The 26,449-nt window shown below is 34.3% G+C and overlaps 1 protein-coding gene across 3 annotated transcripts; it reads right to left on the bottom strand.

Moving 5' to 3' along the window:
* Nucleotides 1–1,895: 1,895 nt before the first annotated feature.
* On the bottom strand, nucleotides 1,896–26,449 carry LOC111043670 (peptidyl-prolyl cis-trans isomerase 6). Of its 3 annotated transcripts, XM_039423278.1 has the most exons (7): nucleotides 26,093–26,449; nucleotides 16,404–16,608; nucleotides 13,684–13,803; nucleotides 11,775–11,857; nucleotides 8,656–8,798; nucleotides 7,629–7,665; nucleotides 5,063–5,080 (listed from the first exon to the last, which is right to left on the bottom strand). In XM_039423278.1, exons 1-7 carry the CDS (start codon nucleotides 26,168–26,170, stop codon nucleotides 5,078–5,080), a joined length of 669 nt encoding a protein of 222 aa, XP_039279212.1. In that variant the 5' UTR covers nucleotides 26,171–26,449; the 3' UTR covers nucleotides 5,063–5,077. The 3 variants fall into 3 exon arrangements, with proteins under 3 accessions (XP_039279209.1, XP_039279212.1, XP_039279211.1); XM_039423275.1 differs by lacking the exons at nucleotides 5,063–5,080; nucleotides 7,629–7,665 and adding an exon at nucleotides 1,896–2,080; XM_039423277.1 differs by lacking the exon at nucleotides 5,063–5,080 and having other exon boundaries at nucleotides 7,048–7,665.

Raw genomic sequence — 26,449 nt, 5'->3', positions numbered from 1 at the left:
AATTGAGATGTTTAAATTATATTTTTAGAACATATCCACATGCTATCTACTATTATTCATTAAAAAATTCATAATCACATGATATATTATAAAAATAGCAAATCATGATCATGCATTTCAGCGGTAGAAATTCAAAACATAGGTTTTTCTGGGAAAAGTGTGAACTGCAAAGCGTAAAAATGCGTTTCCATTTTCTTTTGTTGGCATATAGGAAAAGTTGTGAAAATATTAACAAAAATTAAGAATAAATTATTCTGTATTAGCCTATATTGAAGTTTTACGTTTCCTTGTAGTTTCTGTAATTATTACATTATTTATGAACTTAAAGTACCTACCATACGGTACTAAGTTAAATCATAGATATTATAGGATAAGCAGGATGCACACCAGAGAAAAAAGTTCCAGGAAACGTGAAACGAAAGTTGGTCGCAATCGACTGATAAGATTAAGCAGGGAACGTTTCTTTTGTATGCATGCGCGAGTGAAACGGATTGCATGAAACAAGTTTCATGAAAGAGGGCTTCACGAAATGCGTTTTCTCCGGTGTGCATCCCGCCTAAGTTGTGTACCGTATAGGAGGTATACACTATATATAATAATATAATAAATCTCCATCCTATATAATTATTATTTCTTGTCTCTGGTTAAATAAGGCATTAATTATTTTATAGTTCATCCCCCGCTTATATAATAACACAGGAATTTCAAGCCTGATGCTTTGTTTTAAGGCCTATATAAAGGTCATAGCTTTTATTTTAATAGAAACTAATATAGTCCAGATTCGAAAAATTAATATTTCGTCCACTTTCTAAAAAATTAGAGAGCGCATAATTTTGTAAATTAAGTCAATATAGATCTATATGCAGTGCGCTCATATAGGATTAACTGTAACTGAGATAAGCTATAATAGCATAGGTACCGGTAATTAGTAGGCTACTATAAAGACTGAAGAATTGAACTTACCTTTAAACAGCTTCACAAATATGCTTCGTGTGTAAGTATCCTATTGCAAGTAAAATATAAATAGTTTGAACTTAGGCTATACTTCAAACGATTTAATCAAATCAACAATGAAATTAGTATGCTATCTCACATTGTAGTTAAGTGAGGTCCACGTTATAATGACACGGTGAAAGATACGAGAAAAACGTTGCCGAACCTCTGTCTTGTCAATGCCTTGTGTAGACGGTAGCTGATACAAGTTTATTGATGTAGCCTAATATTAATGTTCATTCTCGTTTAAAATAATAAGTTATATTTTTCAATAATTTCATGATGAATTTTCATAATTAAGATGAAATATTTTGATAATTATTTAGTAATTCTAAATTGTTAAAAGACTATCTAGCAACAGAGCAAAGCGAGAAAGAGATAGCGCTATCTGTTTTGTTGAATGATAGACAAGGATAGCAATACCATTGCTAATCAAACACTGCCATTTTAAGTGGACTTCATTATAGTATAGTAGGCTATACAAGAATAGATGTATAGTACATACTGTAGGATAAACGGTACTTTATACAACGTATGTTCAAGTTTATTCGAAAATGGAAGATGAGCAATTGATAATCTCGATATAAGAAAAGGAAAATCATTTCGGCTTCTCAAGTTCTCAGTGGAGAATCTATACAATACTGTAAACTGTATAGATTCTATAGATGATGTTGATCATGATAATGTAGCCTACTGAATTTTATACTGACACTAATGATGTATATAGACAGTTAGCCTAGGACAAAGATATATCAAAAAATATATTGAAAAATAATATATAGACAATACAAATTGACAATCAATAGTTTTTTTTATTTAAAATACAGTAGCCTCCAACACAAATCTGTCTGAAGATAAAATTGCCGTAAAGGAAACTAAGAATTGAAAATTATTATTATAAAAACCATTAAGATTATTTAATTGATTTTACAATTAAATTGGGCAAAATACACCGAATATATTGAGAGTACATATTCAATCAGATTTGCAATGCAAATCAAGTTTTCTTATGAAATAATGGAAAATTGCTAAAATGGTAAACGACATTCCCACTGGTACTAGAGAAGCTTTTATCCATGTCATAAGACTGCAGCATGGAAAAACAACAAAGAGTGAGTTAATATAAAATTTAAACATATAGGTAAAATAAATTACATTAAATGTAGGCATAAATTAGATGTAGGCAATCAAATAAAATGAATGACACAATTTTAAAATACCGAAAAGTAAGAAAATATAAAAACTTGAATATAGGATGATTGAGAAATTATTATACTGTTAAGGAAATAAGAAGATGGTATAATATTACAGGATTTTCATTAAATAGTTATTGGAACTTGGGAAAAAGGATACGAATTGTAGAATAGAGAAAAGCTGAGAGAATTTTTTGGAGACAATAGTTGCAGCCAGTAATGGCGTTCACATCTATGCACAAGGAGGCAGTAGCAACTGTCCAGAATCCCATCATTATACAATGAACAAAAAGTTACTGGGCGTCATTATTAGTTGGGTCTACTGAACGGGTTGCCGTCAAGTTTTCCCCCCGACTACTTGACACCTACTGGACCAAAGGTGCCAACTAGTCATGACCGTAAACGACAACTTGACACCTCGCACCCTCGCGTCAGGGTGTCCCCCCGACTAGTTGTCACCTCCTTAGAAAGGAGACAAGTAGACGGGGATGGCTCACGTCTACATGACACCTTGCACGCTGGCGTCTAGGTGTCACCCTGACTACTTGTCACCTACAGAGCACCAGTTGGCACAAATTACACCCCCGCGGCGTAGGGAGGAGGATCAAGTAATTTTTTTACTGGTTATGATGTAGAATTGAATTCTAAGCACTTTTGGTCCAGTAACATTTGGTCCTGTCAAACGCACGGTTCGGGAGATATTCGCCGTCTTTGTTATTTTTAGGACAATTTTTTTCGAGTTGGTTGAAAACAGAAAAAAATGAATAATAAGCCCTTTTGATGACTGAACCAGATGTAGAACACAATTCTAAACACATTTTGTTCAGCTATATTTTCCCGTCAGACGCGCCGTTTACGAGTAAATTAAGCCTAATGCTTGGACAGTCAAATTTTCATCCATCAATGATATGGCAGATGAAGCTATCAGTCTCGTTATCAACTGAGACATGAAATATTATTCAATTGCTATTTAATCATGATAAGTGATTTTATGCAATTCCTAAAAAAACCTCATTCCATATTATATGACAATACATTGTATTGTAATGCTGGAGTTTTGGAGATGATACTGTGAAATTGCTTCCAGGAATAGCAGAAAAAATCAGCTGTAAGGTGATAATTTGGAAAAATATAGTCTAGGTAGTTCAGTCTCAGAATAGCTTTCTTAATGCTCAGAGCAGAACTTCAATTTCTTCAAACCACCCTTGAATTTAACGTTTCAAAAAATTCCCTCTTAGTTCGTGCTCACACCCTAAAAGGATTGTTCATACCAGATTCTAGACTTAAACTACTAATTTTTCATTTAAAGATTTCATCAACACTGTCGTTTTCTCGTTGAAATATTCTTTCAGGATTGCCTAAGCTGACAATTATTACTAGTTTGCACGCGAATTCTTTGGGGGGCTTACAAGTTATATATGTGTATATATAATACATGTGGTTAATCATATGGAAACGTATCAAATATAAAAATGAGCTTATTAATGAAACCGGTTTAGAATTTATTGATTACTCAAGATTACAAATAACTTCTCACTAATACTAGACAAATATTTTGAGGCTCTTTCAACATTCAGTCTGTTTCTATACTTATTCTTGATTGCACCATGGTTGAAAAGGCTCACTCACGAAGACATGATGTTGAAAATATCTTATTATATCAAAATTAGGAATCTCAATGCCTTTTCATATAGAACTTGATAGTAGTTAGGCTTCATTTTCCAACTTTCAAATGAAGAGCCATCCAGAATGGTGATTTATTGTGGAGTCGAGGGGATAGGTTGTCGTGACCGTAAACGACTACTTGTACCCTCGTAAAAAAGTACCATTGCCGCCAAGTTGTCACCCCGATTACTTGACACCTACTGGACCGGAGGTGCCAACTAGTCATGACCATAAACGACAACTTGACACCTCGCACCCTCCCGCGACAGGGTGTCCCCCCGACTAGTTGTCACCTCCTCAGAAAGGAGACAAGTAGACGGGGATGGCTCACGTCTACTTGTCCCCTTAAAACCACAAGGGACAAGTAGTCGGGGTGGCACCTAGTCGCGTACCCTACTGAACGGTACTACTGTCTCGACTTTCTTTATGAGATACACTTGAAACTGTCCGAATTCTTTATAAATAATATCAATGAATAGCAGTCACTAAATAATATGCTGTCACCATTATAAAAGTAGTATTTGACTATATTATGTAGAACTAGTGTTACTAGTCTAGTAGTGAAGATCTACAAGTAGCTTGGTTAGACCGTGTAATGTAATGTATGACAACATACAATCTCAATTTTCAAGTTCAAACCAGTACGATTATGGAGGAACGTACTGCAGAAATACTTCCTATGCTAAGTTTGTAAATATCCATCTTGCTAGAGGAAGACTGAAAATGAAATACTATTCTTATACTACTACCAAACAGGATCGAAGTAGCTTTTAGTGGCGGATGCACAAAAGCCGGTAAAATTTTAATCGTAATTAATTCCACGAAAACCAATCAGAGAAGCTGTCTCTTCAAAAAGCCTTCTCTAATTGGTTCTCGTGAAATTAATCACGGTTGAAATTTAACCGGCTCTTTTGCAATCGGGCCTTGTAGTTGTAATACAAGCTATTACGATCCTCTTTGCTATATAACTAAATTTTGAGTAATCTTTTGACTACTGAAATATTAGCACTGGAGTTGACTAAATTATTTTCTTAATTTTTGAATTGTGTTAGTATTATGTACTTTTAAATATTGCAATTAATTTTGTTATTTGTGAAGAAGGTAATGCTTCTGATGATCTAGGAAGTGGTTACACTAAATATTATTCTATTCTACTACTCACCCATTCTTATAGTGTTATCAACACTCAAACTGCCCAAGGGTTTAAAATACAGCTTCAAATGATATTAACATAGGCGCCGACTTGTCAAAATTATTGGGGGGGCCCTAACCGGGTGGTCCGCCAACCCCCCCCCCCCAACAAATTTTTTTTAAAATTTATAAGGCCTAGAAATGCTTTATTTAACTACTGGTATAAAATATTTTTCAAAAAGTCAAATTTATGGAAGAAAAAAGCTTACTTCTTTCTATTTATTAAAAATACAGAGAGTATGAAGAATAAATTACTGTATTTAACCCAATATGTATATATACATATTGATTGGTTGGCCAATGTCCCTAAATCATGGACCAATTTTGAATTTATAAGACCTAAAACGCTGTATTTAATTATGCAGTATAAAGAATATAGGCAGAAACAAATCACATTTTACTCTTTCACACTAAAATAAAATAAAAATGAGCAAAATTAATGAACTAAAAATAGCATAAAGAATATCTAATATTACTCGAAAAGCCAATTTTCAGAAGATAAAAAGCCTAGGTCTACTTACTTAAAATACAGAGAGTATGAAGAATAAAATAATTACTGTATTTAATTCAGTTTAACTTACATACATATCCATTGATTGGCCAATGTCCTTCTCCTTATACCATTGAAAAAGTATGCCTTCTGAGTTCATTGCTGCTTATAAACTCGTTCATCACCGTGCTCAAGTGAACTTCGTCCAGGACATCACGGTGGGCGTGAAGGACTGCTAAATTGTTCAGCCGTTTCTGTCCCATTGTTGATCTCAGATACGTCTTCAGTCGACGGAGTGCACTAAAAGAGCGTTCTGCCGTTGCCGACGAAATTGGCACTACTTGAAGAAGCTTGATCACTTTAACCACTTCTGACAGCATTTTTTTAATGGCTGGCTCTTGTGAAAGATATTTCCTTACATCACGCATTGATTTCATTTTTAAATTATTTTGCCTATTAATATCGGCTAACATGTTTAGATGTATTTGCAACCTTTCAACATCCAGGTCATTTTTAAAAAATCTTTCGACTGTTCGAAACTTGAACCTTCTTCGTTCGCCACTAACACACTCAAAAACTCTTTTTCGACCGCAACGAGCCGCGACAAGCCCGTGGACTCAAAGCGTTCTTTGATGCAAGATCGCACCGTTTCACACACCTCGATGTAGAGAGCTTTGAAGTAGTCCTTTGGGGTGTTGAAGTTATGTGGTGAGCTGGCTCCGTCGTTTTCATATCTATTTGGAACGCGCCGTTTCCTTGGAATCACAGGCTCTTCTACTTGTGAAAATTTGTTTTTTAAGCACGACTTCCAAAACTCCTCAAAGCCATCTCGCTTATCATCTAAAATGCTAATCAATCCTTTAAACATGCCTTCCACTTCAGTTACACTTAGATGAGGGCTCTGAATGTTTTCGTTAACTTCTTCTACTACGTTCATTACATGGCAATATAAATTCAAAAATAAATAAGTCCTGAACAGTATCATAGATTCAAGAAAACCCGCACATTTATAACCTGCTTCAGTTTTGTCTGTTGAGGAAAATATCTCAAAAAACTGTAGGAGATCTTCATAGTTTTTCAAAATCCTCTGTATACTTGAAGCTCGCATTGTCCATCGGGTCGGGCAAAGTGGTCGAAGATTGGCTTGATCATTTTCACTTTCGAGGCGTATGTTTCTAAATAAATTGATTCTTTTGTTAGATTCCTTAACTGTATTTATTAGATCTTTGGCTAAGGCCATAACATCCCTCATGCATGGGAGGCAAGAAAGGCTGTCCTGCACTGCTAAGTTCAAACTATGGGCTGTACAGTGCACGTAGTGTGCCTGGGGCTGAATATCCAAAAGTAACTTTTGCAGGCCTTTAAATCTTCCTCTCATGTTTGCCGCTCCATCATAGCACTGTCCTCTCAATTTTTCAATAGGTAAATTAAGCCGCGCAAAAATGTCCTTAACAATTTTGAAAAGAGTTTGTGCTTCGGTATTAGGAGTCTCATATAAACCAACTAGCCAACTATCACAACTACACAACACAAGACAGACTAGAATGCAGTGTGTCCAGCCCGGGAAAAATTAAGTACTAATTATCAAAATATCCCTCGCAAAATGTACTACGGCTGGACACACTGCTAGAGTGAGTGCAGGAGCAGTGGCGCAATTTTTGGCATGAGTGTGCGGGGAGGGGTGGGTTGTTTGACTTACCGGGTCGTCGCCCTCTACGCCTTCTAGACAATAACAATAACAAGTAGACAATAACAATAACAGTGGTTCGCGTCGCAGCACAGTTCCAAATTCTTATAACTATCTATGACTCCCCTTACCCTCATGCTTCAACACTCATCTCTTTGGCTAAACTTACTCAGTTTTACATCGTATTAAGTTCGTAAAAGCACAACACAGTATGACATTGTGTTGAGAGTAATTGGTTTAGTACTGTTTAAAGAGTTTATAGTAGCGTATCACGCGATGCTTTAAACTTACAAGCAAAATGTAATTATCCTTCTCAACAAATTATTGGGGGGGCTCCGCCCCCTCAACTAAATTTTTGGGGGGGCTCGAGCCCCTTGGGCCCCATGGAGTCGGCGCCTATGGATATTAAGGTGCAGTCACGTTTAGTGCTAATTCCACACGTATCACTACAAGCATAATTCAAAATTTCACTCATTACAATTAACACTAATATTTACATTAGCATACTGAACAAATGATGTTTCTATCGATGGTGATGATGATGATAATGCATTTTTGATATGATTTATATTAGCTATTTATTCATATATGCTCAGAATAGCTACGGTACTTGATAGTAGCCATAGCCTACTCAATAGTATTATTATTATTAGTAGTAGTAGTCATTATTACTATTAATGAAATCTCTTATTAGAAGCTTTTGTACTAATACAAAAGAAAGCTAAAAGTAGGTACGGTAGGTATTTAGCTAACTGACGGTAGCTACCTGAAGAACGGTTTCCAACAATACGCTTACAAACAAGAGGTCTTTAACATAAGAATTGTCTAGTAAAACCAATAAAAGTACATAAGTATTTTTCTCAAGTATTCTAATTCATAAGTCTTGAATAAATTCAAGTATTTCAATATATTAAAATGTAAGCATTATCTACAAAACTGATACTGAAATCTTATCAATTCAAACTTTTCAACTGAAAATTTTCAATAACTCAAATATCTGACGATAATAGTAAATCTAACTGTCTAATTTCCTAGGATTCGTTGATTAAAAACTTTCCACAGTCCTTTGAGTTTCAAATTAGTGAGTCTTCACTGTTTTTACCAAGTGGAAAAAATAAATTACAGGCCAAGTACCATATTCTTAGAAACGTTTCTTGAGTAACTCAACAAAATTTCAAATCTTATAATTCAGTGACATTTTCTTGCAATCTTAACATTCTACAGGGAAAAAATAAATTGAAGCACTGATATTTATACGTTTTACTTTCTGACAAACACACAAGAACACTATCACAATTGACTGATAATTCTACGACTCAGTAAAAAAATAAAATTGTACCCGAGATAATAATTGAGCTCAAAATATAAGCGTAGGATAGTGGCAGGGGTTTTGTGCTTTCAACGACAATGAGAAATGAAAATAACAGAGTTATTACTCGTAGATGTTGTCGGTGATTGTGTATGGCTCGGGAGTGGGGATGCTACCACTGGCCTTGATGATGACTCTCTCCAATGGCTGGTCATTGGTGTTGGTTTTTGCCTGCTCAATGGTATGCACAACGTTTTGGCCCTTGATCACCTGCAACATTTTAAGAAAAATCTATATTAATAATCATTTCAATAGACAATTGTTGATTATATACTCCATAATGGAAAATTTTAAGCTGGATTACCACATTCCAGTATCAGTGAGATCAGTGAGGTACAGTAAGAATATTATTCCCAAAGGTTCTAATGGAACGACTATTGATGCTCGCTCGGCCGGGATGAATGGGAATAGTCCAATTAGAACTTAAGGGGATTATATTTTCAGTGTGTTGGTCATGTTCACTAATACTGATATGTGAGAATCCAGCATAAGAGTGTTATCAAACACCGAGAAGAATAAGCCAGGAAATGAAATGTTCGATCTTTATTTGATAGATAATTCATAAAATTCAACTTGATTAATCCTATACTATTAAACAAGCAGCTTCTGTTTATATGTTTAGATGTGAATATGTTTATATGTTTGTATTTCACCGGATCTCGAAAATGGCTCTAACGATTCTCACGAAATTCAGAACATAGTAGGTTTATAATATAAAGATTCGATTGCACCCCTAATGAATTGAAATGTTCGATCTTTATTTGATAGATAATTCATTCAATTCAATTTGATTAATCCTATACTATTAAACGAGCAGCTTCTGTTTATATGTTTAGATGTGTATATGTTTACATGTTTGTATTTCACCGGATCTCGAAAACGGCTCTAACGATTCTCACGAATTTCAGAGCATAGTAGGTTTTTAATAAAGATTCGAATTATTATTCATCCTTGGAAAAACAGCTGATAATAATTATTATTCCGTTATCTGTTGGTGATGGAAGTGAGTTAGCGAGTTCATGTGTGTGGGATTGTATCAAAATTATGACTCAGCTGTTGAACTTTTGTAATCATTCAATCAGGTACTTGATGCCGGTTGCAAAAAGCCGGGTTATTTTCAATCCTGATTAATTCCAGTAGATCCATATTTTTACTTTCCTTGCCCTATTACCATAGGTAAGGAAAGTATTGCTTTCCGAAAAAAATTAAGATACCCCAATTTCCAAATTTCTATACGTTTCAAGGTCTCCTGAGTCCAAAAAAGTGGTTTTTGGGTATTGGTCTGTGTGTGTGTGTGTGTGCGTGTGCGCGCGTCTGTGTACACGATATCTCATCTCCCAATTAACGGAATGACTTGAAATTTGGAACTTAAGGTCCTTACACTATAAGGATCCGACACGAAAAATTTCGATCAAATGCAATTCAAGATGGCAGCTAAAATTGCGAAAATGTTGTCAAAAACAGGGTTTTTGCGATTTTCTCGAAAACGGTTCCAACGATTTTGACCAAATTTAAACCTGGAATAGTCATTAATAAGCTCTATCAACTGCAACAAGTCCCATATCTGTAAAAATTTCAGGAGCTTCGCCCCATCTATGCAAAGTTTGATTCTAGATCTCCAATTATCAGGTCTCAGATATAATTTGAACGAAAAAATTCAAGTGGAAAATATTGAGCATGAAAATCTCTTCAATTAATGACCAGTGACATATTCACCTAAAATTGAAAATAAGCTTGAAATTTGAGAAAATGTGATTATTCAATTGCAAACTGTTGGCAACTGTTGATTCTATTAAATCATTCACTATGAAGAGATAGCAGATCTCGTGTGTAACCAGCGTTATTGTCCTGTCACCAGCTGGCTCATTTCTTTGAATAGTAGATTTGAGATGCGCGGTAACACTAGCGTCAGGTGATCAATTTTCATAACGGCAAGGAAAGTTGAGTGAGTGCGCCACACCAGATTTTTGAAATGGTCTTCTCTGATTTGGTTAACGTGAAGTTATCAGGATTAAAATTTAACCGGCTTTTGTGCAACTGGGCCTTTGTGAGGTAAATTTTTGCATTCCTCTGGGTATTAATCTCAATTTACTGTGATTAGATAGAACATTTCTGTATGAATGCTATTATAATTTCTTCTTTCGTAATACATTTTTTAAGCTTTTGTACTCCAGAGCGAAGCTCGGTCCCCGATATTCATATCTAAGTTAGTTAATGAATATTAGTCATCTGATTGTTGCAATTTTATGTTTCCAAGGATGAAATACGTTGAATACATTATTAGAAAATATCTTAGTTAATCTGTTAACCAGTTTACAATTATATCTAGAAATGGTAATATAGACTTGCATTTTTAACTAAATTGAAGTCACATTAATGTTAACAAGAGTAGCCTATTACTAGCTCATGCAGGTCAACTATCTTCTGGCATCGTGTAAACGACGCATATGGTAGGATAATAAAGCGGTAGATACATTTCCAATAATTGATTCAACAAAAAACGTTTTGCCATTGAACACAAAAATAGGGATTTATTTAAATCATTTTAAATAGAGAAATGAAATCTCAATGATTCAAACCCTCTGAAGTAGTATCTATACTATACTACCATAGTAATATACTACTATACTACCCACCAAGCTCTATATTATGACGTAAAAACTACGTTAGGATCTCTATACAAATAAAAACCTTTGTATATTATTAAAATTTTGCAACTTCAAAGCAAAGTCTCTACTAATCACATCGATCTCAACAGTGTTTTAATAAAAACAATTTTGATAAGCGTTATCTTCAAATCATCCACTTAAACTCAAGTGGACGATCAAAACAACTGAAGGGGAAAGGACAGAATGCAATTACGTTACAGTTTCTTAACATACTAGAACTTGAGGATCGTTCAACAACCTACTACCAAGTCATTGTTTCAGTACAATGAAATCGTGCACATAACTATTGATACTATTTCTAGACAAAGGACAAATAATAAATAAACCATTGTTGGGAAGTGATGAGTTATGTGTGAAATATAAGATAATCCTCTAATCAAGATCTAAATTCATATACTCTGATTGATTTCTAATCTGGAAATTATGGAATCAATGAATTAATATTTAATGTATTTCAGTAAACGGTAGAAAACGAGATTATTGATTTTGAGGAGAATTCTCTGGTTCTACAACATACCTTTCCGAACACTACATGCTTGTTGTCCAGCCATGGAGTAGCAATTGTGGTGATGAAAAACTGGCATCCATTTGTATTTCTTCCTGCAAAATGAATAAAATAGATTAATCATTGAACGTGTTGTTAAGGTAGATATCCATAATAAATGAAAACTAATTAAACGGAGTTTACTAGAGATTGATAATGGTGTAACAAACCGAAACTAGTATCTCAAATTATTTATATAATAATAATAATATCGAGTGACCTGGCTGGCTCAGGTCTGGTGTCAGAGTTTTCAGGTCACAACTGATCAATTTCAGGGCCCCTGACATGACCTAACGACTGCTTTTTATGTAGCCGGGACCGACGGCTTATCGTGTCCATCCGAAACAAGGGAGTTGTTTAGATGAATTACCGTAGTGGTTCTAACAACATAAAGTCGTTTTCATTCAAGATTAAACTTTTTTCTTACTCGGCATTATTTAATGTAAAAGACATACGGTACACAACAGCCTCAATTAACAAACAATAAACTCAAATTACGGTATCAATTCTTGATAACTGAAAAATAATTGAAGGTAAAATAAGCTTTATTCTCGGTGGCACAAACTCCAGTTAAATTTGAACTATGATTAAATACTAAAAGAAGACTTATTTGAAAAATCAGAGAAGACTTATTTTTAAAAAAGCCTTCTCTGATTGGTTCTCGTGATTAAAATTCTCAGACTTTTGTGCAACCGGGCCTTAGTGGACAATAAAGCTACCTCATCATTATCTATTTTTATCTATCAAAAATATACTAAAATCTGGTGTGGCGCACTCACACAACTTTCCTTGCCGTTATGAAAATTGATCACCTGACGCTAGTGTTCCCGCGCATCTCATGTCTACTATTCAAAGATTTGAGCCAGCTGGTGACAGGGCAGTAACGCTGGAGACACACGAGGTCTGCTATCTCTTCTTAGTGAATTATTAAATAGAATCAATAATAATTTGCAATTGAATAAACACATTTTCTCAAATTTAGAGTTTATTTCCAATTTTAGGTGAAATTGTTACTGAACATTAATTTTGTAGAGATGGATTTAGGATTTTCGTTAAATAATAATTATATATTAATTGTAGAGATTTTCATGCTCAATCTTTTCCATTCGGAACTTTTCGTTTTAATTGCATCTGAGGCCTGATAATTGGAAATCTAAAATCAAACTTTGCATAGATGGGGCAAAGCTCCTGAGATTTTTACAGATATGGGACTTGTGGCAGTTGATATAGCTTGCCAATGACTATTTTAGGTATACATTTGATCAGAATCGTTGGAGCCATTTTCGAGAAAATCGCGAAAAACCCTGTTTTTGACAACATTTTCGCCATTTTAGCCGCCATCTTGAATTGCATTTGATCGAAATTTTTCGTGTCGGATCCTTATAGTGTAAGGACCTTGAGTTCCAAATTTCAAGTCATTACGTTGATTGGGAGATAAGATATCGTGACATAGACGCGCGCACACACACACACACACACACACACACACACCACACACACACACACACACACACACACACACACCACACACACACACACACACCACACACACACACACACCACACACACACACACACACACACACACACCACACACACACACACATACAGACCAAAAACCACTTTTTTGGATTCAGGGGACCTCGAAACGTATAGAAATTTACAAATTGGGGTACCTCAATTTTTTTCGGAAAGCAATACTTTCCTTACACTTTCCAAGGAAAGTAAAAATGCTTATCATTTTTCATTCAAATACGGTAGGCTACAATTATTAAAATCTCCGGTCACACTGAAAGTTTTTGAAGTTGGAAACAAATGCGTTTCAGCAAATCGTTACAAAGATTGACATTTTCTTTTTCAAGTGTCATGCTTCATTTTATTACCAGAGTTAGCCATGCTGAGGAATCCTGGTCCAACGTGCTTCAGGTTGAAGTTTTCGTCATCGAATTTTCTACCGTAAATGCTGGTTGAGCCAGTCCCATCACCGTTGATGATGTCACCTCCTGCAATCATCAAACACAGAATAAAGATACATGTAAAATAGAAGGATTTCTATTAAATAATATACATGATAAATAATAATTGAGAACAATCAGAAAATTCCAAGTTTTATTTTGGTTCGTATAAGTTCAAGATTTAAATAGTAAAATCCTCTTTAAAACTTGATTACTACATACCAGTATCACTGTAAGTGTCCTATAAAATGAAAATACAACTCCCATGTATTCTAATGGGACTATTCCCACTCAGCACAGCACAGCAAGTATGAATAGTCCGTCCTTAGAACTTACGAAAATAGTACGTATCTTACGTCACAAGGACGGGAAGGGGCACTTTGCAGGCGAGAATGATATTTCTAGTCGAGGCGTTAGCCGAGACTAGAATTTCATTCAAGCACTGCAAAAGACATTCACGTCCAAGTAACGTACACTATTTTTTGTCATAATAATCTCAAGAAGAATAATTGTGAAATTGAAAACATTACCTGCTTGTGCTGAAGTTACTACATGCATTCTATAAACATAACCTAGTTTGCAAATTCCGAATCAGGAATTTCTTGATTTTAGTTGTCAAAACTTCCACCTGGAGCACTAAAAGGCGGTTTTTTGTGGAATTTTTGCTGTTCCTATTTGGGAACTAGGAAACATACTCTACTGTAAAGAAAACATATGGTTTCATCACAGTGGAGTATGCTGTAATGAGAATCATATGATTCAGCTGTTTTACATCCATGAAATTAAGCCGGTAAACAGCTGATTGTAGAACAAATAAACATATGATTCTCATTACAGCATATTATACTGTAATACAATCATATGTTTTCTTTACAGTCGAGTCTGTTTCATAGTTCCGAATTTGGAACAGCAAAACTGGTACAAAAACCGCCTTTTAGCGCTCCAGGTGGAAGTTTTGTCAACTACAATCAATAAATTCCTGATTCGAAACTTGTAAACTAGGTTATGTTCATAGAATGCATGTAGTAATTTCAGCACAAGCAGGTAATGCTTTCTGTTTTTCAATTATTCTTTTCTAGATTATTATGACAAAAAATAGTGTAAGTTACTTGGATGTGAATGTCTTTTGCAGTGCTCGAATGAAATTCTCGACTAGAAACATAATTCTCGCCTGCAAAAGGCCCCTTCCCGTCCTTGTGACATAAGATAGGTACTATTCACTGGCGGTATGTGAGAATCCAGCTTAAGTGTCCGGTACAATAAAAATATAATTGCTATGAGTTGTGATTGGCCTGTTCGCACTCAGTATGGCCGAGTGGGTATGAATAGTCTCATACTAACTTATGGGAATAACTTTCTCACTGTACCGTACAAATACACTGATACTGACATGTGGGAATCCATCTTAAACTGACAGCATTGCTTGAATGAGAAGCATTGATGTTATTAATAACGAATACTGACAGTGAATCTCACTACAGCATCAGTTGCAAATAACAATAGGCTATTAAAAGTGAATAAAAGACTATCAAATAATGTCATATAATAAATCAATAGCTTAATCACACTGAATAGCTCCTTTCACAATGGAATGTCAATTTAATAAAATTTTATTGCTATATTCCTTAAGAAATTAATAAAAATATAAATGATAAGAATATTGACTTTTAAATGAATAAGAATTTCAATTATTGCGATAACCTACTCAATAGGTTAATAACCTATTCATCACTAATTTTGATGAACAAATTATCGCACGCTCTTTTTGCCGTGAGAGAATAGCAAGTATTTCCAATCAAAAGACAGCGCTCAAAGGCTATCACGGATGCTTTGTCTCTTATTCGTTATAGTATTCTGTTTTGGGGTAGCAACGTGTCAGATTTGCAGGAGATCTTCCTAATACAAAATAAAGCAGTTCGTGCTATTGGTGGTATTAATCCTTTTGGCCGCGATTCCTGCAAGCCAATTTTATTGAACTTAAACCTACTGACTGTTCCAGCCCTTTATTACTTGGTAGCAATTATATTTGTTATGAGAAAGGAAATAATTTTGAAACAAACAGATCCCAACATGCGTATGGCACCCGAAATAAGAATTCCATCCTATATTACCCAGTTCATAGAACAACTTTGTTCGAGAAAGGACCGTATTATTCTGGAATAAGGTTCTTCAACCAGCTCTCCACATCATGGAGAGATTTAGATGTTAAGACTCTTTCAAGAACACTGACTCAAAGGCTGTTGGAAAGAGTACCCTACACATTGGGTGAATGCTGTGAAGCTATCAGGGGATAGAGGCAACTCCAGCATATAGAATAATACTACAACTTGACGTGTTGCATGCTGCAAGAGCCCTGCTCACTTAAGCGGCTAAACGCAACAAATTAATAATAATAATAATAATAATATCCTATTGAACTGCAATTATTTATCAAATACAGTAGTTTTGAATGTTAAATATTCTACTTCAATATTTAAAGATAAATATTCGACTCCCCACCAACAACAAAAGCCATAAGAATTTATTTTATTTTATTTGAAATGGGAAATTCAATGTTGTTGAGGTAGACCTATAATAGAATATATAAGATAAATATTTAAGGCTGATAAACTGGTGAATGACCTTGGTAGTAATTAAGCCTTAATTACCTTGAATCATAAATTTCTTGATGACTCTGTGGAATGGAGAGTTGGCGTATGTCTTTCCATCGACTCCAGTTGTGGCTAAAGTGACGAAGTTCCGGACAGTTTTCGGCACATCTTCTCCAAAAAGACCGATTTCTATTCTTCCGATATCCTTGCCACCCATTTGCATATCAAAGAAGACACGGTCGGTAACTTTGTAGTCGGTTGCCTGCAAAATCAATGAGACTTATAGGAAAATCGATAATAAAGACACAATTTTTCAAAATAAATATTTATCTTGGTCACAAAATAATCTGCTACACTTTTTATTCTTGTAATTGCGATACAATTATCATGGGAAATTACAAACAAGAATAACTAACCAATGAATTTATTGAAATAAATATATGCCTACTACTAATGAATTTTTTTTTTCGAAAATATGAAATACTTGACTGATAGAATACTAGACTGAACCTATGCAGAGCAAAGCACCTCTTGCTTTATAAATTTGCGACGTTTAATAATAGAATGTCACCATCACCAATACCTACTACTACATCAGGCCCCACAACTAATTAATGACGTCATAGCATGTAGATTGATTCTTCCTAGAATCATAGTAGTTTATACTAGCTCATCATTGTATGCTCTCCAACTTTTGTTGCTATATCGGTTTTTATCGGGTGAAATAATATTTAAACTACAGATTAAATAGACATTTTATTAAAATAAAAACACTTTATTCGACTAATGCTATAATTTCCTCATACTTTCAGCTTAATAGACATATTTGATTCAGTGATAGAGATATTGATGAATTCATCTCAACCAAATAACAGCCCAATAACAACCAAATAATATACCTAATAACATCCTGTATCAGAATCAAAGGAGAGATAATGCAAAGGTAAACCAAATCAGAGGTAACTCATTTTCAGAAAAGAGGCTCCCAAAGACCTGGATGACAATAAATCTGTTATGAGACTGTCTATGTAATAAAACCTATTATGAGAATGTTTTCTAGTTAGGTAAAACCTTTCCATCTTATGATGTTTATGGACAGTTCTAAAACTTTCATTTCATTTACTTTTTAATTCATCAGTTTAACAGTTCTTTTGCACTTTATTTACACTGATCTTCTACACTCCAATTACACTGTTATTTTACACACTATTTACACTGTTCTTTCACACTTTATTTACACTGTTCTTTCACACTCTTATCACACTGTTATTCCACACATTATTTACACTGTTCTTTCAAACTTTAATTACATTTTCCTTTCACACTCTTACACTGTCCTTTCACACTTCATGTAAACTGTTGTCCCACACTTTATGTACAGTTCTTCCAAAGTTATTACACGATTTCTCACTCATCAAAACTTTTCAGTGTTGAACAGTTTTCAACTTTCTTTTTTTCAATTTGCTTTTTGATAAATTATCGTTCTTTATCTTCGCATAGTTCTTGGGCATTATGTTCGTAGATGCCTTCAGAAGACTATTTAGCACCAATTCTCTGCTATGCACTCCACAATTTAGACTTCTTTGGAATAAACCATATTCATCTATCAATTTTTTTGTGAGTTGCATTGATAATTGCCGTTGATCTTCAACTTGGAGAAACTCTTTTTCGTTGGTTTTCTCAACCAATTTTTGAATTATAATGTTATTCAAAATAATGGCATTCACAACTTCGGGTTTAGGATATGATAATCCACCTCTGTCAATATTTTGTATCATACTATAGTTTGCAGAGTTCAGTTCTTCAACAATGAATGATTTGTCAGCTAGGACGAGAGACTGAGGCAGTGATCACACTTTTTAACACCGCTCTTGCACAATAGCCAGCTAAATACGTGAGTACTGGAACATTGTCTTCAATATTTGCAAAGTCCTCTTCTTCAAAGACAAGGTCTTCAAACTTTTTGGAATTGATCCACTCACTGATTGATCTAAAGGATCATTTGTACTATTCAATACCTCTTCACTCAATTCAACTTGAATATTGCCAAATTTGCTGGATTTCAATGTTAGTGGAAGTAGATTTTGCAGTCGAATTTTTGATTCCACCTCAAATACCTGACGTAACGAGATCAGGTATTGTGATCCTGCCATTGTTCTATACTTTCCAAATTGTGCTTCTAGTGCATCTGTTTGAATTTTTCCAGGAAGAATATTATTGAAATTAAGCTCATTGATTTAATAATTTGTCAATTCTAGAAGAGCGTGAGTGGTGTGACTTAATGCTTCATGTGTCTCTTTTGTCAATTTGTTTTTTTGAAGATTTTTTTGCTTCCAAACGTCAAGCCAATCCAGAAACTTTTCCAGAAACTTGAAGTTTTCTTGATGAGGAGCAAGAGGCATTTGTAAGTCATCTTTGAAACGTATGTCTTTGAACATAGTTTTAACATTCACAATTCTCCACCACTTCGAAATGAACTTGATGAAGTCTGCTGTTGAATCACAGTGCTCAATTGAATGTAATCTTCCAATGGCCAACAACCCTTCAACCACATGCTCATTGAAAACATTAAGAACAAATTTCACACACTGCCTTTCAAAGTTCGTGGGTGAAAGTGTCTTCATTGACAATGTGTGTGCAAATTTTATGACATTTGCTGATTTGTTCTCAATATCATAAACTTTTTTCAAACAACCAAATGAAGCACTAACTAAATTTACTGTGTCCTCATCACTTTCTATTTCTGGATATTTGATTGTTTGTTCAGTATCCTTTTGATTGATCCAGTTGTTTCTTATGCATTTCAAAATATGCACAGTGTCAAATAAATAGAAAAGTGGCTTCCTATTGTCACTAGGATGTGGATACACAATACTCAAATTAGGAGGATTACTGAATAATGACATAGCTTTGCGATTGATTGCATTGTTGTCACTTATTACACATATTACATTGAAACCTATTTCTTGTAGGCCAACAGTAACTTTTCTTATGTAATAAAATAATGTTTCTGTTTTGATAGTTCTCACTGGTAGAATAAAAATCACTTCTCTGAAAGAAGAACATAGGCTCTGAATCATAAAGACATGTGCTGAACTTGCCATGTCTTGACTAAAGTAAACATGGCCCAAAATTCCTCCTCCAGTGTAGTCAAGATACGGCTTGATATGAATTTCATCAATCATTAATGAAACAGTCAGATCATTTTTATTCAATAGATTGAATTTGCGCTTGGTAAAACTGAGAAAGTTTTTATCCGTTAGCTCTATACTTGGATTTGAATTGTGAACCAAGCATAGATTGTGAAGTGTATTCGGATGAGGTAATGTGATGATGCCCGAACTTCTCAAGTATCTGTAAGCATGAGATGAAATGCTATGGAAAATACTGCATAAAACGGTGAACTCTGTTGAGTAACGGTTGGAAAACTTATTTGTATCTAAAAGATTTAATTGTTCCTTAATAAACTTCAATTTTTCCGAGTTGGAGGCAAGTTCCAATTCCTCAATTTGGCTCAGACACCCATCAATTGTGCTGAATAAATCACTTTTATTTGGCCTCCCATTAGAGCTTTGAATGAATTTGGTAAATGAATGCAATGTTTCAATCAAATCGTTGATGTCATTTACATCACGCGGATAGTTTACATTGTTCATTGCTTTTAATTCGACTTGCCCCACAAATAATGAAAACTGTAAATCTGAATTCACCATGGCTGAAAGTACAATGTTAGGCACAGGCACAGCTTCAACAATCAAGAAGAGAACACTGTCTGGTTTTTTTACGACACTCCATTCACTTGGTACTTCAACTCTCACTGAATCCACTAAATTTGATAATTCAATAAAACTTTTAAAATTAAATTCATCATCGTATTTCTTCTTTGATTGCAAACTTTTCTGAATTACTTGATTCAACTGATAGTTTTCTTGACGCTCTCTTCTCTCTTCAGCACTTTCTCTTGAAGAATATTTAGTTGACCAATGTTTTGGGCAATTGGGAAAGAATCTGGGAATTGCACCTTCTTTCAACTTGACTCTATTGAGTTTGGCTTCCAGATTTTCTCCATGCTCGTTGTATGCTCTTACTACTTTGATGATATCCCTATCATCAAAGTGCTTTTCACATACCTGAAACAAAGGTGCAACTTTATTAAACCTGTCAAGAAAAGGTCATCCATTTCTCTCCTCTCATCCCTGCTCTCCACTGATCAACAAATTTATGAATTAGGATGAAAAATTTCTCAACACATCTACTTTAATATTCTTACAAAAATAGATATTTAAACTGATAAACATTTTTCAAATAATAACTGAATAAACATAATTAGTTGAGAAACTACAGAGTAATTCTGCATAAAATGCAGACATATTGAAGATTTTCGGAAAAAAAAAATTCCAAAAAAATAAAAACATGCTTGTCTGTTATGATAAACTTATGATGAATTTTGATTTTTTCAAAGTAGCTATGGGTGCTTATTAATGAATGTCTGTTTTGCAGCCTTTGCAGGAAAACTTGAGGCAATTAAAATTAAAATATGATAACTTACCTTTGAAGATTTTGTAGGATTAAAGTTCTTCCTTCTTATCGCTTGTAGGCTATCCATTTTCTTTTCAAAGTTTCATCTTTCGGAAAAGAAAATACAGAAACTTTTGAAGTCTTCTGATAATTCCCGCGACAGTTGGGTACACAACAACAGAATCCCATGATTTAAAACTCCATTCACCATTACTTTCCACAGACAAATATTAGATTTATGATAAACAAACTATATTTATTGAAATAATAGACCGTGAAAATAGAATTCGTAATACAAATTTCGATGGTTACCGTATCAGATGTAATAACAAGTATCAGCGCTCTTATTTCGCTTGCCTACCGCCAGTAGATCAGTGATCTACATGTAATGACGTCATAGCTCATTGGAGCTCCAGTTGTGGGGCCTGATGTAGTAGTAGGTATTGCCATCACTCGATAATGATTTATTTCTGATTCTTTTTAAAGGGATACTTGATATTTTTTCAATTGAAATAAAGAATACTTGTATAGTTAGTGAGGTCCACGTTATAATGGCAGTGTTTGATGAGCAATGGTATTGCTATCCTTGTCTATCATTCAACAAAGCGGATAGCGCTATCTCTTTCTCGTTCTGCTCTGTTGCCAGATCGTCTTTCAACATTGTAGAATTAATAGTTCATTAACAAAATATTTTATTTTGATAAATATTGAAAATATAATTTCTTGCTTAATAAAATATAATTGATTATTTTAAACGAGAATGAACAGTTAATATTACATCAATAAATCTGTATCAGCTACCGTCTATAGAAGGCATTGAAAAGACAGAGGATCGGCAAAGTTTTTCTCCTATCTTTCTCCATTGCCATTATAACGTGAACCTCACTATAGGTGGGACACTTTTTTATAACATACGAAAAGTTTTAGCATTGCCATTATATGCCATTATCCATTTCTATTCGTTATTATTGGCTGTTATTAGGTTTTCAAATATCTTTTTAAATATAAAGGATAAGCTAAATTCATATCTTACGGTATCTAAATTCAGCTTACTGAGCTTAGATCATCAGAAATTAGTAAAGCGATCAATCTACAGTAAGGCCCATTGACGGCTTAAATAATTATATATTCAGGCGGTGGGACCTTTCCGCAAGGGACTCCCACCAACAAAAGCCATACGAATTTACTTTTTTTTACAGTAACTTCGGTAGTCTTGGCATTAGGGTCCTATCTAAAAAAATGTTAGGTTTATTTTTAGAACTTAAAAAAGGAATTATCTTAAGGGATTAGGGAATAAGAAGAAATTATCGTGTGACCTCTGCAGTTAACATTAATTTAGGCTAGAGTTTTCTGAGCTGATAAGGCCAGAACTTTGCATCCACATTATACATTTTTATCCTACTGAATAGCATCATTGACCTCTTATAGAATATCTACAAGGAAGTAACAACTTCCATTGTCAATTTACAATGTCAAGCTTATTTATTGTTGCAACAGATCAGGCTTTGATAGAATATAATGAGCAATCCTTCCAACACAACTAACAGCTACTCTCACGCAAAATTAGAAAGTATGCTATTGTGTGCGATTACAAGGATAATTGCTCAGTCATGAAAACAAACATTAAGAAAAAATATATTAGCAAGTAGCAAGATGAAACCAGTTTCTCAGCCTTCCCCCGACAAAAGATTAATCTTTTGGTGGATAATGGCTACTACTACTGTACCTCTACCTACTTTCTTATTTTCAGCTTCACTAGTAGTCAGACGAGGAAAACTGTATCAGGAAACTTTATTCAAATATGTCTTCAATAGATAGCTCTTCAAGATCATAATATCAAAATCATCCAATATGGACCTACAACCCCCACCCAATAATATTACAGTATATATTTATTAATTGGATATAGAGTAAACAATATAATAATAGTTGGAAAAGAAAAAACAGGATATGCCCAAAACTCCTTCTCCAATGGCTCCAATAGCTCTTCAATATCATAATATCAAAATCATACAACCATGAGGCATACAACCCCCCACCCAGTAATAAAAGGTTACAGTATATTTATTTATTAATTGGATAGAGCAACCAATATAATAATAGTTGGAAAAGAAAAAACAGGCTATTGCCCAAAACTTCTTCTATTTCCTAATATTATACTGTAGCTTAATTTTAAATTCAAGTACCTAATTTATTACTGGCAAAAAATCTATTGAATACAGCTATACCCCTTCAGAGATCTCTTACACAAACCAATTCATTCTATATTTCACATGTTCTGTATCGTAACTTGGCTCGTCACTTCCCACATCAGATAGTATTTCAGGCCGTCTCGAAATCCTTATTTAAATTGAAATTAAAGAAATGTTTAATACAGCTGTGAGTGGACAATGCAGAAAACATCATCACAACAAAAATTATAACACCTACCTTGGCCGATAAATTCGCTGGTGGTGACAACCTGTCTACTGTTCTTGAAATCTGTATGCACCATTACACTGATTAATCTTCTTTTTTTGAGCTATTCAATAATTTATCCACTGTATGTAATAATAATATTCAATAAGGTTCTGAATGCATCAAGATTAATGTTTCCTTTCTCTCTGTAAAACTTTTAATATGCAACTCTGGTTTACGTACAGGCATTTTTTGCCCATGCAGACCATTTTCTAAAGATTTATTTGGCTTAGTGTATTCATGAGGTTGTTTTATTCTTTGTTGTTGTTTTATATTGAAAATGAGTACATAAGATTTTTGCTTTGTGAATTGCATTTTTTTAAATGAATATCTTTTATCTGTCTGTCTGTCTGATGAGATAAAATACATGGTTATTATAATGTTTTGGTACATTCCTCTCCTCTAGTGACATTTTAGAGAATTCTACTTTATTTTTAATGAGATCATTATGTAAAATTATTGCAATGCTTTCAACTACGTAATTCAAAACTAGAAATATAAAGTATTACGAAACCGTACTCTAATATTTTATACCGTACGTCTATCAAATAGACAAATCTTGTTGAACAATAATTTTAAAGGTAGGTACAGTAGCTCTGAATTGGATAGCAATAGCTCTAGTTTCAATGAAGTTGAAGTTTGATGCTAAGAATTAATGAGGAATTGGCCTTGAATAAGCGTTATTGTTATTATTGAGAATTGGAATAAGAACATTGCTCAGGTTGACAGAATAAATGTCTTAGAATGTTAATTTTTCAATGCAATAGGCCTATTGAAATTCAGTTATAATAAAACAAAAATCAATGTTTATTGGGCCTATGAAAAACAATGTTCTTTTTGTAGATTCTTATTATTTGTGTGATAAGGCCAACATTGGATAATACATAACTATATTAATATAAATTAATACATAACATATTAGTATTTAAGAATAATTTACTATTATGAATTAATGATTATTATGTGATAGTACTATGATATTCACTATTATCATTGTTTTAGATCGCAAGGAAATGAATGATTATTCATAGATTTCCTATTTTTAATAACACTACAAACATTGGATAACATCGCTTATCCAGAGTTGAAATTTCAATGTGAATTTAGTTAATAGACTTAGGTACTGCCTACTGTTACAGTAGTGAAATGTAAAAGTTTTTTATTAAATGTAAAAGTAGTTAGAATAATATTCTAATTGGGTAGTTACCTACTGTTGTAGGCTAGTAAGGGCCAATGATGCATATTTTGAACTTAATAATATTGTCTTTTGTACAAAAGAGTTTTAAATTCAAATAAAATAACTTGTAGTGATAAAATATTTCTGGAATTTCTGACGATGTTAATAAATTTTAAAGCTCAAGTAATTAAAACTGTTCTGATAACGATGCACTAATGACAGTACAAAATAGTTGAAGAAAAACTTTCCTCTAACCAAGTGTTTTATATTTGTTTGTGAGACTTATTTACACCTTCCTTCTTATGTACATTAGTCAGAATGTAGTTCAGGTACTCATGAATCCATAAAAATGAGTTCGACTGAGAATCCTCGTAAATCAATGATTAGATTTGCTTGAAATAAGCGTATCGCTGTAAAGGGAACTCAGCGCTTTATAGCAAGCAGGAAATTGTGTATTCTGAATTTGATTATCCGTCAGTAATTTTGGATTAACACGAGGGATCTGTTTTGTGAGGTCAGTTACCGACAATGTTTAATCTAATTGAACTTGAAAATACACATGCCAATGAACAGTAATAAATATTTTTCTAGCTTAGTTTTTTGCTGGTCATGTAAGTTCTGGGCTTCCGAGTGCGTAAGAGTATATAGGGATGGAGGATAATAGAAATGAGAGGACCTTCAGTTCTAAAAACCACCAGGAAGCAGGAAGTACGGTAGGCTTATGTAGTTTTACAGCCCGCACTCCTGATACGTTATCTATTTAACCTCCCTGGTATGACCCCGCCAAAAAAAAAACACCAGGAGTCGTCATGTTTATTCATCTCCTCAGAGAAAAGCAATGCCCCCCCCCACTGTGGGAGGGTACGTATCTAAATCTGGAATGACACTTTAGGTACCGGTTCTTCGAACTTTCCAATAAATGTTGAAATGGACTTTACCTTGTAGTACATGCAGGGGTGCCCTCAGGGAGGGGGGGTTTGGACGCAGACAGCGACTTTGAAAAATTCATGGGTGGGGGGGACTCAAAATGAAGTCTTGGGGGGGTCCAAATAAAAGGCTGGCAGTGTTTAAAATTACTAATCAATATTCACGACATTTTTTGTATGGGGGTAAAAGCTGGATTTTTTCCAAATTTGGGGTGGGGTTCTTGAGGGGGGGGGGTTGCACCTATGAGTTCAGCCTCCAGTATAATACACTGTATACAGTAGGCCACGGTAGGTGCCTGTATTTCTCCCAAATAACGGGTAAAACGGCAACTAAGTTAGTTTTCACTTTCAAGGCATTCAAAGCTAGATAGAAATAGAAGAATCCTGCATCATGGGATTATTCTTCCTCTTCCTGTATAATAATGTAAGCTTATGTTTAACGTCAACCATAGGTACTTATTATTAGTCAACCCAACTTTTGTTTTAAAAGCATGTAAATATTATTTTTACTTAGTTCTCAAGAAAGCCATGTAACAACTCGCCAACTGTATCAATGTAACATTCAGATTCAAGAATCAGGATTCTTTCTCATTCAACTTCCAAACATAACCTAAAAAAACTGAGAGTTAATTAAATACTTTGAATAGAATAACAAAACTTGAACTTACATAGCAGATTCCCAGTGACAGGAGAAAGATAAAACTGAATGTTAGAAATGAGTGAGTCCTCTTCAGCATCGCAACCATTTTGACGTATGCAGTATGCAGCTAAACAACTGTCCAACTAACCTGCCACTGAAAGACTGACTGACTAACTAGCTAGAAACAACTGCGTGAGTGCTAATATCGACGGAGAATGATGAAGTGGAGGGGCAGGAGATCAATCGTTAACTTATCTCATTTTCTCTTTCTCCCTTGCTCGCCTATTCCTCTTCCATCCTCTTCTGATACCGCATCACGTTTGCTTTTGTTAATCTTTGCCCCAAAGGGAGTGAGAGAGGTTGTTGAACATGACCAAGTCGACGA

The sequence above is a fragment of the Nilaparvata lugens genome, chromosome 3, assembly GCF_014356525.2.
Source record: "Nilaparvata lugens isolate BPH chromosome 3, ASM1435652v1, whole genome shotgun sequence".
Classification (NCBI taxonomy): domain Eukaryota; kingdom Metazoa; phylum Arthropoda; class Insecta; order Hemiptera; family Delphacidae; genus Nilaparvata; species Nilaparvata lugens.
This window is presented reverse-complemented; position numbering and strand designations above follow the sequence as displayed.